Source organism: Chionomys nivalis, chromosome 4 (assembly GCF_950005125.1).
Source record: "Chionomys nivalis chromosome 4, mChiNiv1.1, whole genome shotgun sequence".
Classification (NCBI taxonomy): Eukaryota; Metazoa; Chordata; class Mammalia; order Rodentia; family Cricetidae; genus Chionomys; species Chionomys nivalis.
In genome coordinates, this window is record NC_080089.1 from 81,313,489 (window position 1) to 81,332,782 (window position 19,294).

At 33.4% G+C, this 19,294-nt stretch overlaps 1 protein-coding gene across 2 annotated transcripts in view; it reads right to left on the bottom strand.

The window, feature by feature from the left end:
* Phip (pleckstrin homology domain interacting protein) overlaps nt 1-19,294 on the bottom strand; it is a 119,054-nt gene that overhangs the window by 15,277 nt on the left and 84,483 nt on the right. For both annotated transcript variants that reach the window (XM_057766557.1, XM_057766556.1), the window contains exons 24-35: nt 18,753-18,872; nt 16,060-16,167; nt 15,507-15,631; nt 15,298-15,380; nt 12,426-12,537; nt 12,205-12,266; nt 10,020-10,175; nt 9,166-9,286; nt 6,577-6,702; nt 3,992-4,061; nt 3,668-3,718; nt 1,870-2,019 (exon numbers count right to left, since the gene is read on the bottom strand). In XM_057766557.1, the coding sequence (XP_057622540.1) occupies nt 1,870-2,019; nt 3,668-3,718; nt 3,992-4,061; nt 6,577-6,702; nt 9,166-9,286; nt 10,020-10,175; nt 12,205-12,266; nt 12,426-12,537; nt 15,298-15,380; nt 15,507-15,631; nt 16,060-16,167; nt 18,753-18,872 (1,284 nt within the window). The remainder of the gene's footprint in view (nt 1-1,869; nt 2,020-3,667; nt 3,719-3,991; nt 4,062-6,576; nt 6,703-9,165; nt 9,287-10,019; nt 10,176-12,204; nt 12,267-12,425; nt 12,538-15,297; nt 15,381-15,506; nt 15,632-16,059; nt 16,168-18,752; nt 18,873-19,294) is intronic.

Genomic DNA, 19,294 nt, shown 5'->3' on the forward strand with positions numbered 1-19,294 from the left:
GTACTCATTTTCATTGAGGTAACTTTTTAATTACTACAGACTTATCACTTACTAAGCACAAATGTACTACTGGTCCTGATATGGTAGAAGTATGTATAGTAATTCAGAACTGGGAGGCAGAGACAAAAGGACTATGAGTTCCAGGCCAATTTGATCATATTCCTTGGAAATTTTCCTGTTCATGATTTTTACTCTAATTCTATTATGGATAGATACACACTTTCTTAATAAGTTCAATGAATATTAGTTTTTACTGTTTTTTTCTTCCCACTTACTGATTTGTCTTCTACTTTCCCCCCAACCTTTCCATATTTTACTCAAAGAGGTTTTATAATTTCATTTTGCATACCACCAAAATATAAATTTAGATTCTAAGCCCATACATAGCCTATGCATAAAGGAAATATCTCTCTCACACCAGAGACAAAATGACCTTGGTTATGAAAGGAATTATTCTAGATTGTTAATCAGAGCGCAAATCCTGCTCAGTTGGTTTAGAGTGAGTTTTCAATTCTTTCTTAACCACATCGCAAGGAATCATTTGTTTTTGCATAGGGTTAATATTTTTATCTCTAGATAAAAAGATTAAGACTCAAAACAAAAACAACTAATAGCAACAAGTAAATTGTAAATCATGTTTTGAAACTACAGCAAATTTGCAGGAAATAAAGCTTTTCAAAAGCCTAGCTTTTGAAAATCAGAGCACTGTATATAACACAAACTGAATGCTGGAATCCTAGGAAGTTGAGTTTCTCATTAACCCAATTTATTCCACTGTTACAATTAAACATTCCTTTTGCACATTTAAAGTGTCTGGTTTTTGGCTTTCAAAACTAAACTAAACTAAAATAAAATAAAAAATATTGTCTATATTCATCATTTCAAATTAATGTGCCTATATAAAAAGGAAATAATGAAGCTAAATGAAACCATATCTAGGCTGTGACACCACATAAAACTGTAAAATCCCAGATTACTAACTAGAAGAATCAAAAAATATATATCATTTCAACTCAGACTGAGATTTCTATGTCTCTGCAATTATGAACAGCTGGATCGTATAATCCAAACACTTTTAGCCATAACTTCTCTAAAGTTCACACACTGGCATTATTATCAAGTGATATTTGTATGCAGTGTTTCATCATCACAAAACTATTTTGTATTTTCATTTCATCAACACCACTTCATTAGAAAAATAGGTATTATTTTTCTTCTTTTTTAGATAATCACTGTTTAAGTTCTTAGAATAAGTATGTAGAAGCAAAGAATTTGTGCTGGAAAAGTTGTTTTTTTTTTTTTTTTTTTTGGTCAATATGACACAAGGTAGAATTATATGGGAAGAGATAAGTCAGTTAAGGAATCACTTCCATCAAACTGCTGTTTAGTTAGGTCTAGAGAGAACATTTTCTTGATGAATGATATGGAATGGCTCAGTCCTCTTTGGTGCTAATTCTGTGCAGACAATCTTGGGTTGTGTAAGAAAGGTAGCTGAACAAGGTAGTAAGCAGTATTCCTCCACATCTTTTGCTTCAGTTCCTGCCCTGACTTTCCCTCCCCAAGCTGTTTTTGCTCACGGTGTTCATTAAAGTGGCAAAAAAAAGCAAACTAGCAGAGTTAGTAAAAATTATATTCACACGGGAAAACTAAGTTATTTACTCTAAGTTAAAAGAATAGCTAGATGCATAAACCAGTTCTTTAGAGGCATATTTTAAGTCTCTTTCATTTTACCACACTTCCCAATTTAAGAGTTCTTTGTAACTGAATAGGTAATGAGAACATGTATGAATTCATCAGGAAACGAAGTAGAGCAATAAAAATTAGTTGAATGGCAGACAGCAGTATAACAGTAATTTTAGAAATTCTTACCGGATATTCAAGAAGATCTACTGGCTGTCTAAAAGGCTCTGAATCTTCACATTGAAATATGAGATTTAACAATTCTTGACATTGTTTCTTCCATGCTTGAATATCGTAAGACTGAGCTCTGTTGCGTAACCTTCTTCTAGGTTGATGATCCTGAAATAAAAACACAGAAGTACATTATTATTATTATTATTATTATTATTATTATTATTATTATTATTATTTGCTTTTTTCGAGATAGGGTTTCTCTGTGGTTTTGGAGCCTGTCCTGGAACTAGCTCTTGTAGACCAGGCTGGTCTTGAACTCACAGAGATCCGCCTGCCTCTGCCTCCCAAGTGCTGGGATTAAAGGCATGCGCCACCACCGCCCGCAGAAGTACATTATTAATAGTTATTATGGAATACAATTCATTTATTTTTGGAGTGTGTGTGAACACATGTGAGGTCTATGTGACACATCTGGTGCCTTTCTTCAGGAGCCATCAACTTTGTTTTCATTCTTTAAGTACTTATTCTACATTTTTAAAAATAGTCTTTCTCTATGCAGTCCTGGCCCTCTCAAACTCATACAGATTTTCCTGCCTCTGTTTCTCTAGTGCTGAGATTAAAGGTGTGTGTCACCATGCCCAACGATCGAGTTTATTTTTAATTACAAGCACTCACGTGTACATGCCTGCAAAGACTATATGCATTAGACACACCCTCACCCCTGGAGCAAGCGTGGTTGCTAACTGTGCAACACGGGGCTGGAAACCAACCTGTATCCTCTTTCAACCACTGAAAACCTAGTTTATTCAGAGATTCTTACAGGGGCATTGGGTTCACTGACTAGTCAGCCCCAGGGAACCTTTTGTTTTCACCCCCTCCCCTTAACACTGGGACTGCAATTGAGCTACACACATCTGGTTTTTCATGTGGGTGCTTAAGATTAAACTCAAGTCCTGAAGTCTACAGAGTATCCAATTTACTAAGATACCACAGTAGCCCCAATTTGTATTTATATGTACAATCTTAGGTAATTAGGCACAGACTGAGCACCCCTGATTTGAAAAGCTTGGCATGAGAAGTGTTTATATTTGAAACACTTTGTTTTGCAGTGTTTGCTGGCTGAGAAATAGTAATGAAAAATCAAAAATCTGAAAACCAAAATAAAAACTTTTTTAAGTGTCAGTGCTCAAACCAATAGTTTTTGAACATTCTGAATATCAGATTTTTAGATTAGGGGTATTCAATCCATATAAAACATTAATTCAAATAAAATACTAGTATTTCTCAGAAAAATATTTATTTTATAATTCAAAGTTTTTTAACACTTAAATTACTTTTAATGTTACTAAGAATAAAAGAATAAGCTTTTAATATACATTAGTGCAACAAAAACACTTTTTAAATTTATTTATTATGTATACAACATTCCTTCTATGTATGCTTGCATGCCAGAAGAGGGTACCAGATCTCATTATAGATGGCTGTGAGCCACCATGTGGTTGCTGGAAATTGAACTCAGTACCTCTGGAAGAGTAGTCAGTGCTCTTAACCTCTGAGCCATTCATTTCTCCACCCCGAACAAAAACTTTTTTTTTTTTTTTTTTTTTTTTTTTTGGTTTTTCGAGACAGGGTTTCTCTGTAGCTTTGGTGCCCGTCCTGGAACTAGCTCTTGTAGACCAGGCTGGCCTCGAACTCACAGAGATCCACCTGCCTCTGCTTCCCGAGTGCTGGGATTAAAGGCGTGCGCCACCACCGCCCGGCACAAAAACACTTTTGTAAAAACAAATGTTATCAAAAACCAAAATGTTGTTACCTTCCTTTTTCGGGTAGAAGTTCCAGGTACATCAGCATCTTTCTCTTCTTCCTTTGAGGTAATAAAACATTCAAATCATGAATCATCCTATATCTCATCATTTGGTAGTTATTCCTTTCATATGTTAGAAAATTCATAACGTATATCTTATGATATATCACTGAGTCAGTGAAATATCTACCCTTTAAAAATTTGTTTTCAATCTCAAGTAAATTTTAAATATGATAGCAAAAGTAAACAATATAATGCTGGGCATAACCAATTTTCTAACTTTAATTTGAAAACTCCTATATTACATCTTTAGTATACTATAATGTTACATACCTCAGAGTCAGACAAAACTTTCTTCTTCATTGAGTTGTAAAGTGGAATTATGTTATAACAAGTCTGATCCCTAAATAACAAAAGAAAATGTTGATGTTGTAATTTTTAAGAATTTGTATAAAAACTAGATTTTATACAAAAACGTTAAGCCAAACAACTTTTCCATTTGTTGACCACAACTCCCCTTCCACCTGTGGGCTCCTGAAACTATATTCAGATTGTCAGGGTGGGCTGCAAGATCCTTATCTGCTAAGGCATCTCATTGGCCTCAACATCTCAGTCCTAATAACTTTTATCATCTCATATAATTCTACTGCTTACTCCCAGAATGACTTTCCTCTGTCCCAACTTTTGACTTAATCAGCATCTGCATTATTTGTGACCTTATCATTCTTCTACTATGCTCTTTATTTTCCCTTATCTTTGCTATGAATTAGATCATTATCCTTACAGCAACTTTTAGCTATCTTATAAAACTATATGAAAAAAAAAGTATGATTATTTTATTACCAAATACTTACTACATCATTTTCAATATATCTATCTTAAAAATGTGCTAAACAGTCAACTAAAAAGTATAAATCAAAATTTCAAAGCCTATAAAGGCTACAAATTTTATTTGTATCTAAAAAGTCAATTATTTAGTTTTAGAGATATGTAATATAAATTCTTTAAATCTATATTAACCTGCACTCCATAATGGCATGACTTTTACTTTGGTGATGGTACTGGGGACTAAACTTAGGGTCTATCAAAAGCTACTATAGTGCTAAATCACTAAGCTAAATCTCCAGCCACCAAATACTAACTATTTGAATGCAATGTGTTTTCACAGACAAATAAGAATTTTTGTCCTCTCCTTCATTTAAAAATGAATTGATTACATAATTCTACAGACTGTTTCAAAGAAATGTCACAGAAAAGAGTTCCCTAGGTAATGAGTACATGTTACCAACTTCACTCAAGAAAAGCAAAAGCACAGTAAGTATTAAAAGCCCCCCAAACCACATAGAGAACAGAGAAATATCGCAGGACACTGTAGAAACATGGTCTCATGGTATAGTATCATCACAATATAACTAAATCAAATTACTTTATAATTACTTACTCAGTAATTTTGTTACTAATCTTGTATAGGAACTACCTGTAACTCAGCAAAAAACCACTGATTTCAAAGAAAATGGATGAATCCTAAGGTTATGTTAAGAAGTTTTGCTTAAAACAGTGGTTCTCAGCCTTCCTAATGCTGTGACTCTTTAACACAGTTCCTCATGCTGTTGTGACCCCAACCACAAAATTAATTTATTGCTACTTTATAACTGTAATTTTGCTGCTGTTATGAACTGTAATGCAGATATCTAATATGTAGTATATCGGATATTGATCCCCAAAGGGGTCATGACCTACAGGTTCAGAACCACTGGTTTACAAGTATTTTCTCTAAAATATAAAAGTAAAAGCTGGACAAAATACAGCACTCTAAGGACACATAATAGGTGAGTAAGGGAGGAAGTGTTTCTGCTTTAAATGGTAGTTACTACCCTTAGTAATGTACAGAATACAAAAATGTGGAAGAACTTTTTTTTCTTTTCCTTTTTTTTCTTTCTTTGGAGATGTCACCGTTTTAATCCTAACCTTTGAGCTTAAGGCTAGAAAGTGAGAGCAAGATCCAGGACAGTAAGAAAGAAGGAATAATATCTTAATGATGGCTAGGCCATTCCTAACCCTGCCTCAGCTTCCTCAACAGCTGTGATGACTTCAATACTGGAAAATCAAATTTAGTACCTTGCTGTATTGACTAATATTCTGTTAATAAAACTTGACAGAGTAAATATGTATGATGTTAAAATGTAAAGTTCTCAAATCAAATGCAGGCATTCATTTAAATGTGCAATTTGGCTGAGACAAATTTCCTCAATTAGAAATGTCAGATAATAATCTCTATCACCTGTAAGATTATACATGGTTTAGAAGAAGCAATGAAAGATAAAAAATATTCCGTTCATTAAATATTTACTATTATTATTAATAGCAAAAGGTTGGAGAGACAGTTCAGTAGTTAAGAGCACTTGCTGATCTTGTAGAAAACCCTGGTTTGGCTCTCAACAATCACATGGCAGCTAAAAACCATTTGTCACTCCAGTTTTAGAAGATCTGACACCTTCTTCTGGCTTCTGTAAACACTGCATGCATGTGGTACATCCACAGGCATGAAGGTAAAGAAATCCATGAACACATAGGCAATATAATTAAAATTTTTATGACTAAATGTTTGGAGGTGATTTTACATTTTTCTTTCTTTTTCTGAGATAGGACTTTACAGCACAGAGCTAGCTGGCCTGGAACGGTATAAATAGACTATGCTGGCCTCAAACGCACATAGGTTCACTCTTTCTGCCTCTTTGGTACTGGGATGAAAGGCAAGTTTCTTATTTTAAAAAAATTAGCTATGCTTATGTGACAATATCACCTATGTAAAAGATGATTGCAGTTTACATTTTAGCACTTTATACTTTAAATTATTTCACATTTTAAAATCACATCATTAATAATTACAACTATTATACTGAAAATGTATAACTTACTTTATAAAATGCAGAAGAAGATCAGTAACAAACTTAGCAGATTTCACAATTGGGCTTCCTGGCTCATTAAACGTTCGGGTATTATGTTCTATATATCGAACTTCCCACATAAGGGATGAGACGCGCCTTAAAAAGACAAATACAGAAATCTTAATTTCATATGTCTAAATGTGTACACATATTAAAATTATGACATCTGACTTTTTAGTTTCACTCTAAAACATATTGCTCACATCTTAAAAACCTATCTCTAAAATAGTAATTATAATAAGAATCAAACTCATTCATTAAGAGAGAAAAATTTATTGTATAGAAAATGTCTAGAATAAGACATACCAAACTATTAACAATGTCACTTTTTAGAAGTGGTGGCTTCTACAGGAATAGTGGCAGAAGAGGAGGAAGTTTACAGTTTTTAGTTTTGCTCATTTCTGAAATGTATGGTATCACTTCCTCCCCTCTTTTCCATACAGAAAGAAAACCATCTTAATTATACTAATGGTAATTAACTAAAGATATAATCAATAGATTGCTTGTAAAACATAAAAAGATGAGAATCTGCAAGAAATTTAACTAAGGATTAAACTAAAAAAATTCTGGGGCTTGGTAATTTTATTTCTGAAAGTAAAGGAAAATCTGAAGACACTTTCTGAGAATACAATGCAATTGCTTAACAGTTAATCTTACTGATTTGTGAACAGATGCAATTACATAGAATTAAAAACATTCAATTGTTGGGGCTGGAGAGATGGCTCAGAGGTTAAGAGAATTGCCTGCTCTTCCAAAGGTCCTGAGTTCTATTCCCAGCAACCACATGGTGGCTCACAACCATCTGTAATGGGGTTTGGTGCCCTCTTCTGGCCTGCAGGCACACACACAGACACAGAATATTGTATACATAATAAATAAATAAATATTAAAAAAAAAACAAAAAAACATGCAATTGTAGCTATAGAAACATAGATAAGAACTTCTGTGCATTTAAAAACATAAAATAATACATTAAATTACTTGTAGACAAAACTTATAGTAGTTTAATCAAGAAATGTATAGCATCAGAAGAAAAACAAACTGTAAAAAGACACAAAACAATATAAAAACCCTTTAAAATAGTGTAATATCATTGATAACATTATATTAAATAAGTATATAACTGAGCTTTTTAAATGTTTTAGGTTGGAAAACAAGTGAATTCTATTTACACATGCATACGTTCCTTTTTATTGTAAACTAGTTATAAAGAAGCCTATTTAAGACATAACTGCATCTTGAAAATAAGTTACAATTTAGAAATTAGCATGTTTTGGCAGTGTGTTTATGAGAATATTAACAATAGTTGGAAATGCTAACTCCTTTTGCAAGCTGTAATTCAACAACTAGTGAATCTCTCTCACATCCTCCCATGTTTTGCTTTATCCTGTAGCACTCTATATAAATTCTCCTAAGTCTTAGCAATTCCAGGTCTAGGAACACAGTTAATATTTTCCATTTGTTCTTCTGAACTTCAGCACCTGACAGTGGAAGCCTTGAAGATAGGGTGGCAAACAACATATCAAAGGGATTTGTTCATCTGTCTATGAAGAATTACCAATAATAATACAACAACAAGTGAATCTAATACTAATAAGAATATCTTTCAACCCAAGTTAATTCTATTTTACTTTGTTCAATTGGTTCTCACCATCAGAAGATAACACTGCTACTGAGAAAGCCTAGGCTACTCAGTAAAGAAAAAGCAGTGTTTTCAGTGTTATATCCAAGGATATAGCTTACAGCATTAAGAGAACCAAAAGTCTCTTTTCTTACAGAAAAACATTAGTCTAGGGTATGAATTAAAACTTACTTAACATAGAAAAAGAGTAAAGCCCTGATCATATACAACTCATCATAAAAAGAATTTTTAATGCAATTATTCTGTACATTAAAGTGTTGGTCTATTAAGCAACAGACACTAAGAAAAGAAAAAGATAAAAAATACAATTTCACTCCAAACTATAGATTTAAACATATTTCTTCTGCAAGTATTGTAGGCAGCCTTTAATCCCAGCATTTGGGAGGCAGAGGAAGGTAACTTTGAGGCCAGTAGGGTCTACATGGCAAGTTCCAGGAAATCAAACGCTGCATAATGAGACTGTCTCAAGAAAACTAAAGAACTCACCAGCAACCAAATACTATTATCCTGAAGAAGCAAATTAACCATAATAGCTTAAGTAAAAACTATAAAAAATTTTGTGAATCCTTTCTAATTGTATTTTCACAGGCATTCCAAAGCTCAATAAACACACAAGGATTTATAGGAAATCTACTCAATATTCTAGTATATTACTAGGAGAAATGAAATCTTTGGCTTGACTTCTAAAAAGCCTATGAGAGAATTAAGTATGCATTCAAAATCCCATAGATGAGCAGCATCAACACTGTAGGAAAACTCTCAAGAAATGCAGAGAGTACAAGGACCTACTCAGAAGTTGATGATTTGTATTTCTTAGTTTCACTTGTTCACTATGGGATTCATTTCCATCTGTATATACACAAAACTGAGAGGGTTTTAGAGTTCTTTTGTTATCAGCAACATCAAATGGCTCTAACCTGTAAAACCTGTTTTCCAGTCTTTGTTTAATTGTACTTAGATCCGTTGGATATGCCACCACAGTGCAATACATGGGATAAGCTTGCAGATCCACGGGGGCCACAAATGCTGAAGCAATATCTAAAATAAATAAGGTTATAAATCTATTTTTTGCATTTTAAAATTCACCGATACATTAGGATGAAGAAAAATAAATACATCAACTTATCAGCACAAAGATCACTTTAAAAAAAAACTACTTTAAATCTAAAATATTGATGGTATTTAAAAATGACTTTTATAAGAATTCCATTTTATTATTTTGGGGCTGTATACAGCCCCGTGGTCCAGCATTCGCCTACGATGTGCAAGGCCCTCAGACGGATCCTCAGCAACATAGGGAGAGGAAAAAAATACAAAAACAAAATTTCTAGATTTGGATATATAACAACATGTCCAAAGTCTTCAGTTCTTACTTTTAATTTCTCCCTATGTCCTTTGAAGTTGATTCTGAACTTCTAGTATAGGTTGCTAAAATTACAACGATCTCCTTCAAAGCCCAGAATTCAAAAGCAAGTTTTATGTCACTGTTTACTTTCATTTTCACAAACCAGGAAAATCAGTCTACATTCCATGTTTTGTCCTTTTGCAAAGACTTGTCAAGCCAGGAGAAAACAAGCATTCCTAACCAAATATCTAAACTAAACTTTTGATTACATTCCTTTTCCAGTTCATATCGTGTCAGCTGAGTGTATAAAGGCTTTATGAACTGGTTTGTGGAAGACCTGTGGCATTTATGGCAGACTCATGAAATTTAGTCACAAACAATTCATGTATCTTGGATCTACTACACTGACACACCGTTATTATTTACCTAAGGTCATCAACTGATTTATTCCTCCAACAATTCTTTCACATTCTTCATCCCTGGGATTGGCGCCCCATTCTCCGTCAAGAGGCTTATAGATTAGTGACCTACATTCAACATCAGTTAAAGGAACACTGGTACCCAATTCTTCTGGAAATACAGCTAAAATGCAGATAGAAAAGCATGTCAATGAACATCTTTAGTATGTATTGGTGAGTTTTCCTTTAGAAATAATTGATGTCATAAAAAATTACTATTTTTATAATGGAAGAATTTTTAAATGCAAATGTATTCTTAAAAAAAAAAGATGCCACATTTAAAACTAAATGACTTCGCCCAACTGCTGAGATGAACCTAGCACACAGGATACACCTGATTAACAGCACCCCTATACAGCACAAAGCAGTTTGGAGAGAAAAAACTACACCCATATTCTCAAATATTGTTTATAAATGTTCTTTTATATTTAAAGGGGGATAAGATATAAATATAAATAATTTGCAATGGTATGGATCTTGGTTTATTGACACAAATTTAAGGTCAATCTTTTTATATGTATATATATTTCTGCTCTTGATTAAGGTATTGTGATTGTGTAGTTCATTTAAAAATGTAATGTATAATTAAGATAGGTTAATAGATAATCATCTATAATAGTCAAGTTTGTAGTCATGTTAATTAGATTTTCTAGATGTGCATAATTATATTTCAGATGGATAGGCATTCTTCATATCTTTCAAAGACTACAGAATACAGTATTTAAAATGTTTTAATAACATAGGACTTTTCATGACAATGAGACATGTCTGCTCCTAGCAGCACCAAGCTACTTCTTGAGGAAGACGGGCATTGAAGAGGCTCCTTATGGAGTTTGTTAGCCATTTGGGCAAGAAACTGCTCTTGCCTGGACTGTTGCATAAACTGGACAAGAAGAACCCACAAAGAGATGACTGCTAAACTTGCCAAAAGGTGAGATGATCTTTCAGGATTCCTGATTCATGAAAGAGTCTGCAAAACATTCTGCAGGATACAGAAGAAAGTGACTGAGCTGTCTTTAAAATTTCCAGCTTCATGGAAAAGTCTGCTGGATACTATGGGCCTGTAGGCTGAAGATGGATGCCTCAATGGTACAGAAGAACTTTGGGTGACTGTACAGGCAGAGAGATGTCTCTGTCAATTCTAGAGTTTTAGAAGTTGCTTACAATGAACTTCCTATTTACTTAGGTAATATTATGCCCTTCTGGAGTCTTTCATGGAGTTGAAGGATAGTTATAGTTTTCCTCAGTTATGATAAAAGATAAAATAGATATAAATATTTTCACTGTAGTTTTTGCTTGATACCTGTTATATGTAATTTTACTATGTTAAAGTTAAAGCCTTCCTTTTTGTTTAAAAGAAAAAGAGAAATGGTATAGAAGGTTCTTTCTGCTCACGAGTTGCTTTCATTGGTTAATGAATAAAGAAACTACTTTGGGCCTGATAGGGAAGAACTTAGGTACGCAGAGAAGACAGAACTGAATGCTGGGAGGAAGAAAGCAGAGTCAGAAAGAAGCCATGGATGCTCTGCCTGAGATGGAAGCCAGTTAGAATCTCGGGTAAGCCACTGCCATGTGGCAATACACAGAATAATGGAGATGGGTCAAACTAAGATGTAAGAGTTAGCCAAGAAGAAGTTAGAGCTAATGATCAACCAGTGTTTTAATTAATACAGTTTCTGTGTGGTTATTACAGGTGTAAGCTAGCCGGGAGGCTGGGACAAACAAGCAGGCCCTCCTCTTACAATATTCATTGCTGAACCCTATCTAATTTTATAGCTAATAACAAGTTTATAATGAATACTATATATTATATATCTGTTAGTCACAATAACCTTAAATGGTATCAAGTTTTGTTTTTTGAGTAAAGTTCTTACTAAGCAGCCGTCAGTAGGCCTCAATACATGGATGGGGTGATCCTCCTGCCTTTGCCTCTTGAATGTAGAGATTCACCTCCAACAAAAACAAAAAAACAAAAAAGCCCTCTAGGGCTGAAGAGATAGATGGCTCAGAGGGCACAGGTGCCTTCTATGAAACCTGACAGTCTAAGTACAATCCAATCCTTGGCACCAAAGGCAGGAGAGAACCAACTTCTACAAGTTATTCCCTGATTCTAATTCCACAAGGTATAAGCAACAGACCTAACATACACCTACCATTGTTAGGTATTAGTTCCATATCCCAAGGACTCATCTTTTCTGTATCTCCATTGTCCCAGCTTTAAGAAAGCAAAATTATTCCATTAAAAAGTCTAGAAATTAAAATCACATTAAACAAATAATTTCAGTATTAAAAGAGGTATTTTCACTCCTTTACTGAGAGATGAGAAAAATACCAAAACCTGGTCTGATTGAAAATACAACCAATATTTTCTTACCAAACATTGTAACACTGAAACAAACTATCAGGGTACTCAGGTTGAAGAGGCTCTTGGCTTTCAATTGTTCCAAACCACCAGGCATCATCTATGACTGATCTGAAGCGGTCACCTGAAAAACAAAAGCCCTATATGTCTTATCACATTGGCATGTACTGCTGGCTTTGGTTAAATACCTTTTCCTAAAGTATAATTCTTTAAGGTTCTTAAACTAGATGATTTCACAAGACAGAAGATCTATATATTTCAATAATAAGCCAAGAATATAAGCACACATAGCAAAAATGTGATTAACACCATTTCTTAGGTATCAGTAGTAATGAAGCTTTTCATCTTAATCATTTTTTATTGCAAACGCAGCATTAAAAAGTAACCATTAGAACTATGTTTCATATTTATACTTTGGGTTACTTCTGGTTAAAAATATTTATAGCTTATTTTTAATTTTTTTAAGTATTAATTTCCCCCAAATAACCAAGACTTCAGATTAAAGCAAAACCATAACAAACTCAGCACTCCCTCCATCTCTATCATCCTTACACTCACCACACACTCACTCTCCCTTACTTTTCTAAAGGAAACAATAGAAAGAAACAAAAGTGAAAACTGTCCATCCTTGTAGGAAAAGAAAGCATGTCTTTTGTCTATTTCCTTATGCAACTGCTATGGTTATAATACTAAAATTGCTTATAATAAAAACTTTAATACAAGGAAGGGTCACTGTTCTTAATGTCAATCCTTTTAGCTTCTTGTCATATGAAAACCACAAGGCACTCTTTCCTTTCTTGTGTGTAGTGTTTTTCTCTTTTGTGGTCGTCATAGTACTGAGTTTTTTCCTTTTAGCATAGGCAAAAGTCTAAAAGATACGGATTCAAATAAAAAATTTATATAACTGAACATATTTATTGGTTTTTAACTGCCTTCATATACTCAATAGTAACTGTATTATCTATGTTAAAACAGTTTAAAGTGTCTCCCACTACAGTGTTTTTTCATTTTTAATACACATTAGAAATAATGAATAAAGTTGCAACTAATTGGTCAGTTATTTTCAAGGAAGGTGTTTTCTCATGTTTTACAAAAAAAATGAGTTAAAGATTTGTGTAAACATACATAAAATAGTTAAAATCAGAAAAACAATGTAAAGGATCTTTTAAATAGAATTCTTTACGAATTACGATGAAAATATTTACAACCTATTATAATCTATTCAATTTTGACTTGGAGAGTTAGATCCAAATTTAGATTCAAGCATGATGCACTAAGTCTACCACTGTTCCTCAAATATGTATTAGGGATAGTGAACTTAAAGAGAAGCTGTTTAAAAAAAATTAGGACTAAGATCATTATTTAAATCTATGAAAAGATACAAAAATATGAACTCAATAGACCAATGTCTTAGAACTCTATCCCAAGACTGACAAACTTTGCTACATGAAGAATCAGATACTGTGTGTGAATCTAACCACAACAGGACTGTTGGATTAACAATCAGTACCAAAGTCAACCATGAAATATTCTTGTTGATCTTAAGTGGCAGAAGATACTTGTCATGTTAAAAATAAAAGACCATTGAGTACTGACTATGGAAAACATAATAAACTATGAATTAAAAATATTAAAAGATCTAAATAAAAATGCTCTGATGTTTCTCTATTCATTCAAAATATCTTATACTACCAGCTTATGACACAATATTATTTTATTTCAATACAACTGTGGGCTGCATTGATCCTAGAATAGTTTTATCTTTGAACATAATTACTGTTTGCAATTATTCAAATAAGATTACAATACTTCTTCCAATTCCTTTATTTTCCTCAAATAACTTTAACTGCTTCAATGTTCTCATTGTTTTCAACTTTTCTACGTTTCTTTATACATTTAAAGTATCTTTTTATAACACAAGTTGTACAAAGCACTTTTCAATATAGTTTCCTACAACTTTTTTTTTTTTTTTTTTTTTTGGATAATGTGACTTAAACTCTTTTCTGAAGATTTCCTTCTTGGTGATAATGTCCTTCAGGGTTTCTACTTCCTAGAGATTGCATTACATTTTACCTGTGCTAGACTTTGGTTTTTTTAAGAGGTTGTCACAGTTTTCTTCTGATTTACTTCTTTCCCCTCTTTCAGGGTTTTACTCTTGCAGAAAAGCAAACAAAATCTCACTTTCACTATGGGAATGTAATACATATGTGTTATTACAATTTGTTTTTTTTTTTCACGTTCCTGTTTGCCTCCTTAGCCCAGTTATAAATAAACTTTAGCAGATCAATCATGGAAAACAACATGCCAATGTCTTCCAAAAGTACCAGAAAAAAATAGATTGATACACCAACTGATGCAATTTGTTAAGCGATGCCACGTATGCATCTGCTAAAATATCCTCTAAGAGATCAAATAGTGGACTTGTTTGAAACTAAGAACTAGTCAAGGAGTAACATTCCCATTCATATGATTTAAAATAGCTTATAAGGCTCACAATCTATGATGTTACAATTTCAAACAGCTATGTATAATCAAATGAGTTTAATGTTTGTCCAAGCTCAAAAATTTTAACTCATGATATTCTATCATCTTTTTCCTCATTTTTACTATTAATATGACTGGATAAATATTTAAGTCAATATATAAAACAACTTAAAAAATTCTAAAGTAATTTTGTAACAGTTAACCAAAAGGAATGGAAAATGTTTCATTTTCAAATTTAAACATCAACAAAAGCATTTCATTCTCAAAACTTAAAAATAGTACTTTACTATTTTGACATTAAACTTATAAAAAAGGCTCTAATTTTGAAAACTAGTAAATTATTTATAAAGGAAAGGGGAGGATATGCAGAACACCTGTGGCTTCTAAATCAATTACCCACCTATATTCCACCGCCTATATTTTGCGTCATCAAATTGTTGTCTCAAGACTAGGAAATCTATAACGTCAGGCATATCATGGTATCTATTACAAATAGAAACAGATTGATTAGGTCACACACCTAAAAATATCTAAGGTATGTTCAAATTTATTTCAATCTTGAAAAATATTCCAATACTATCAAAGCACTGCCTTGGTATCAGTCCTTACTTCATGGTGAATGATCCACCAGTCAGTTTACCAGTATCAGGATCTAGAAAAGCAAGTTTAAGGCAGCAAAGGGTAGGCAATCCCACTTCATACTTTATACCAACGATCTTCATCAGTTCTTGCTCCTACAATACAGAAAACAAGAATTATCTCTGTAGAATAAAGTGTGTACTTGTGTGGGCCAGAGGTGAATGCCTGGTTTTTTGTTTTTTTTTTTAATACTATCTGTCTTATTAACTGAGACAGGAGTATCTTATTGATTCTGTAACTTGCTAGGCCTGCTACAGTCTGACCAGCTTGCCTGAGTCCCTGTCTAGGCCTCCCAAGTGCTGAACTAAAAGGACTGGAAGGGCATAAATGACAGGCACCACCCAGCTACATTTCAGGGTGCCAAGGATCTGCTCTGGGCCTCCCACATTCATGTAAGCACAATTTCCACTACACTGTTTCTCCAGCACCATACAGTTTCTTACAGTCAAAAAGAGTAAACCAGACAACTTCCTTCATAATTCAAAAAGCATCTTTTGCATTAAGAAATATGCCAATATCATACCCTTAGTTCCATTTTATGCCATGGTTGTTTTTTAGGATTGATACTATAAATTTTATTTTTCCGGGCCATTTCAATATATGCTTCATGTCCTTGTCGGAAATAATAAACCTAAAATAAATAAATAAAAATAAAAAATAAAGGTGTAAGACAACACTAACATTGAAGAGAAAATCTAATTTAGACATTACATACAAATTCTAATACTGAATTTTTAAACGTTAGTCCTCAAACTGTCTAAAGACACTTAATCAAAACTGAAGCACTATAATTACCAACTCCTTTGAGTATATACCCAAAAAAAAAGGATGTGCAGCTGTCTTGCTATTACTTTATTGTTTTATTTTTGGAATCAAAATAAGTTAAGCCATGTAGTATGAGAAAGTTATTTATGACCAGGGGTTTTAAGCTATGGTCACATTCTTTTGTTTCTACTTTTATATTGCGTGTTTGCACATACGCAGAAAACTTTAAAACCAAACATTTTGTATTCTCATATATATGTGCGTGAAAATAGATTTTAATATTTATATATTTAAAATATTTAATGCATATGTAAATACATGTAAATATAATTCTCTAATTTGATCCTTAATGTGTACGATGTATGTGTGTCTCTATTTCAAGATGAACCTTAAGTGACTCCTAGCAGTTGTCCTGCAGAACAGGTATTTCAAAACAGTCTGCCACTACATAATTTTCTCATTTTTACAAATAGAAACACTTGCTTAAACTTTTATGTTTTAAGATTTGTAAGTTTTGGCTGTATGTATGTGTACCTTCTGCATTCCTACCAGTGCCTGCAGAGGTCAGAAAAGGGCATCAGATTTCCTGGGACTAGTGGAATAGAAAGTTTTGAGCTGCTATGTGGGTGCTGGGAATTGAAGCTGGGTTCTCTGCAAGAGCAACAAGTGTTTTTATTTGCTGCTTTGAATTCATTGGAGGTTAAGACGCTGATTTCACAATTCAGATGAGGGTGATGAAGGTTCAAGCACAAACAACTGAAAAGATGATCTGAATAGAAAACAGTGTGACCATCCTAAAATTGTGGCCATGTCATTTTAAGGCTACATGATTTGTTAGTAAGTATCACTGCTACACTATGGGCCTAAATCCTCACAGCTTCAAACCAGACCAATGACTCACTGCAATGAACATTTGCAAGTAAACCTGCATAGACAAAAGTGTGTTATACTGTAATACACCACAGCTTACAAAACACAAGCAAGTCTGCCCATATAACCTTGCAAAGATTCTCCACACTGCATTCAAGGAAAATCTCAACTCTCTAGGATGAACTCTCCATCATTTTCTTTTGGGCAAACACCTGATCACTTGCCATACACTCTTTGGACTTACTGAACTCTGTAGCTCCTAAGTCATCTCCAAATATTTTCTTCTCATTACCTCCACTCCCACTTTACTCGCTAACTCCTGCTGTTTGAGATGTCTCACTGCACTAGAAAAATACCTCATGTTCCTGATACCTCTGTGAGAAGACAATGAGCCACATGGAAGCTGCCAAAGGCACATCCCAACTGTTTCTGAGACTCATGGAGGGTGGGGAGAGCCATTTATTTTCATTCAAAAATTGTTAGTTCCTACTTTATAATAATATTAATTACTGTGCTTTAAAAAAATGAAGCCTCTATTTTAAGTATTATTACAATTAGTCTGTTGGATACTAAACATCATCTCTTCAATCTGTATATAAAATAAGGAGATACTGTTCTGAGAAATTCTGATATAGTCTTAATCTCAAATTCTTAACTATAGTTTAAAGGGTTTATTAAATTAAGATTATAGACCTTAAGAAAAGATAACTTATCAATATGTGAATGAAATTTTTGATATAAAATTGAATGAAAACAAAGTACTAAATCTTTTCCATACATTTAATTCTAAATTAAGAAAAACAAATGTGTAAGTCTGTTTCTATGCTGTGCTGTGCATGTCTGTGCTTGTGTCTGAGTGTCTCTGTGCTCTGTCTGTCTGTGTAAATGACGTCTGCGTGCATAATTAATTGGAAAAAAAAGAAAAACAAATGCATTTTCACTTAAGAATATAGATGGAGGAAACCTCAAAAGGCCCTACCTATAGATGAAGAGCTACAGGCAATTAATGGCTGCTTGAAGAGGGAGAATCGGTTTTCTACAGGGGCAAGTCCCTTGGAAGTAATAAGTCCTAAACAAATGCACATATTTAACACTAAATGGACCCAGCTGACCAAATTTACATATAAGGAGTGTGTGTGTGTATGTGTGTATACATACACGCAAAAATAAAAGGGTCATGAATTCAAAAGGGTAAGACACAGGAGCTGGGAGAGGAACAGAAATGATATAAATATAGTACTCATATAAACATCTCAGAAAAACATTTAAAAAAACTTGTAATAGTAGTAATAAACCTTAAAACAAAAAGAAGAAATAATAAATCCCTTCATCAAAATATGTCAGTTTTAAACATGGCAGCAGTTTCTGTTCTTTGATAATATTTAAATTATCATGTATTTATATGAGTCCTGATGAATACTACTGCTACATCTTTGATTGTATTTTTCCAATACTGGAATGAGATGCTTTTTTTAGGAACCTACTGCAATCTCCTGGAAGTACGATTCAAAATTAAAAAAGATACTGAAGTTACTACCTGAAAAAACTTAAGTAATTTTTAAAATTGAAGTTTAGTGGTACCTCATCACCCATTTGTGGCACAAATGGACATCTTCGAGGAAGTGTATCTGTAATCCATGTCGAAGGCAACCATTCTTCTAATGTAAGACCATTTTCAGTTAGTTCTCCTACAGCCAATCTCTGAGAAAAGCATGGAACAGCATTAGTAATATCTTAAAATACAAGGAAATGACCTCTGAACAAAGATTTAGTCTCGAGCATTAAAGCCTTATTCTAGAAAAGCAGCAGACCTGGCAATGGTTATTTAACTTCTCCATATCACTGATGGAGCGCTGGAGAAAAAGCAAAAGGCACAACCTTCACAAAACTCTCTAAAAACATTTGTATAGATACCAAACTATAAACTCTTGAGGTTTCTTCCCCTTTCAAATAAGTTATCTTATAAACATTACATACAGCAAATTAAAATGTGTTCAACAGTCTGAAAAACTCAGCTTTAGTGTGATAGTAGTAACCGAGTAAGATTAAGCAGTGTGAAGGATTCTGAAGGCTAGTTGCTTTTAAGACAACTAATATTACTTCCATGAATTGGACATTACACT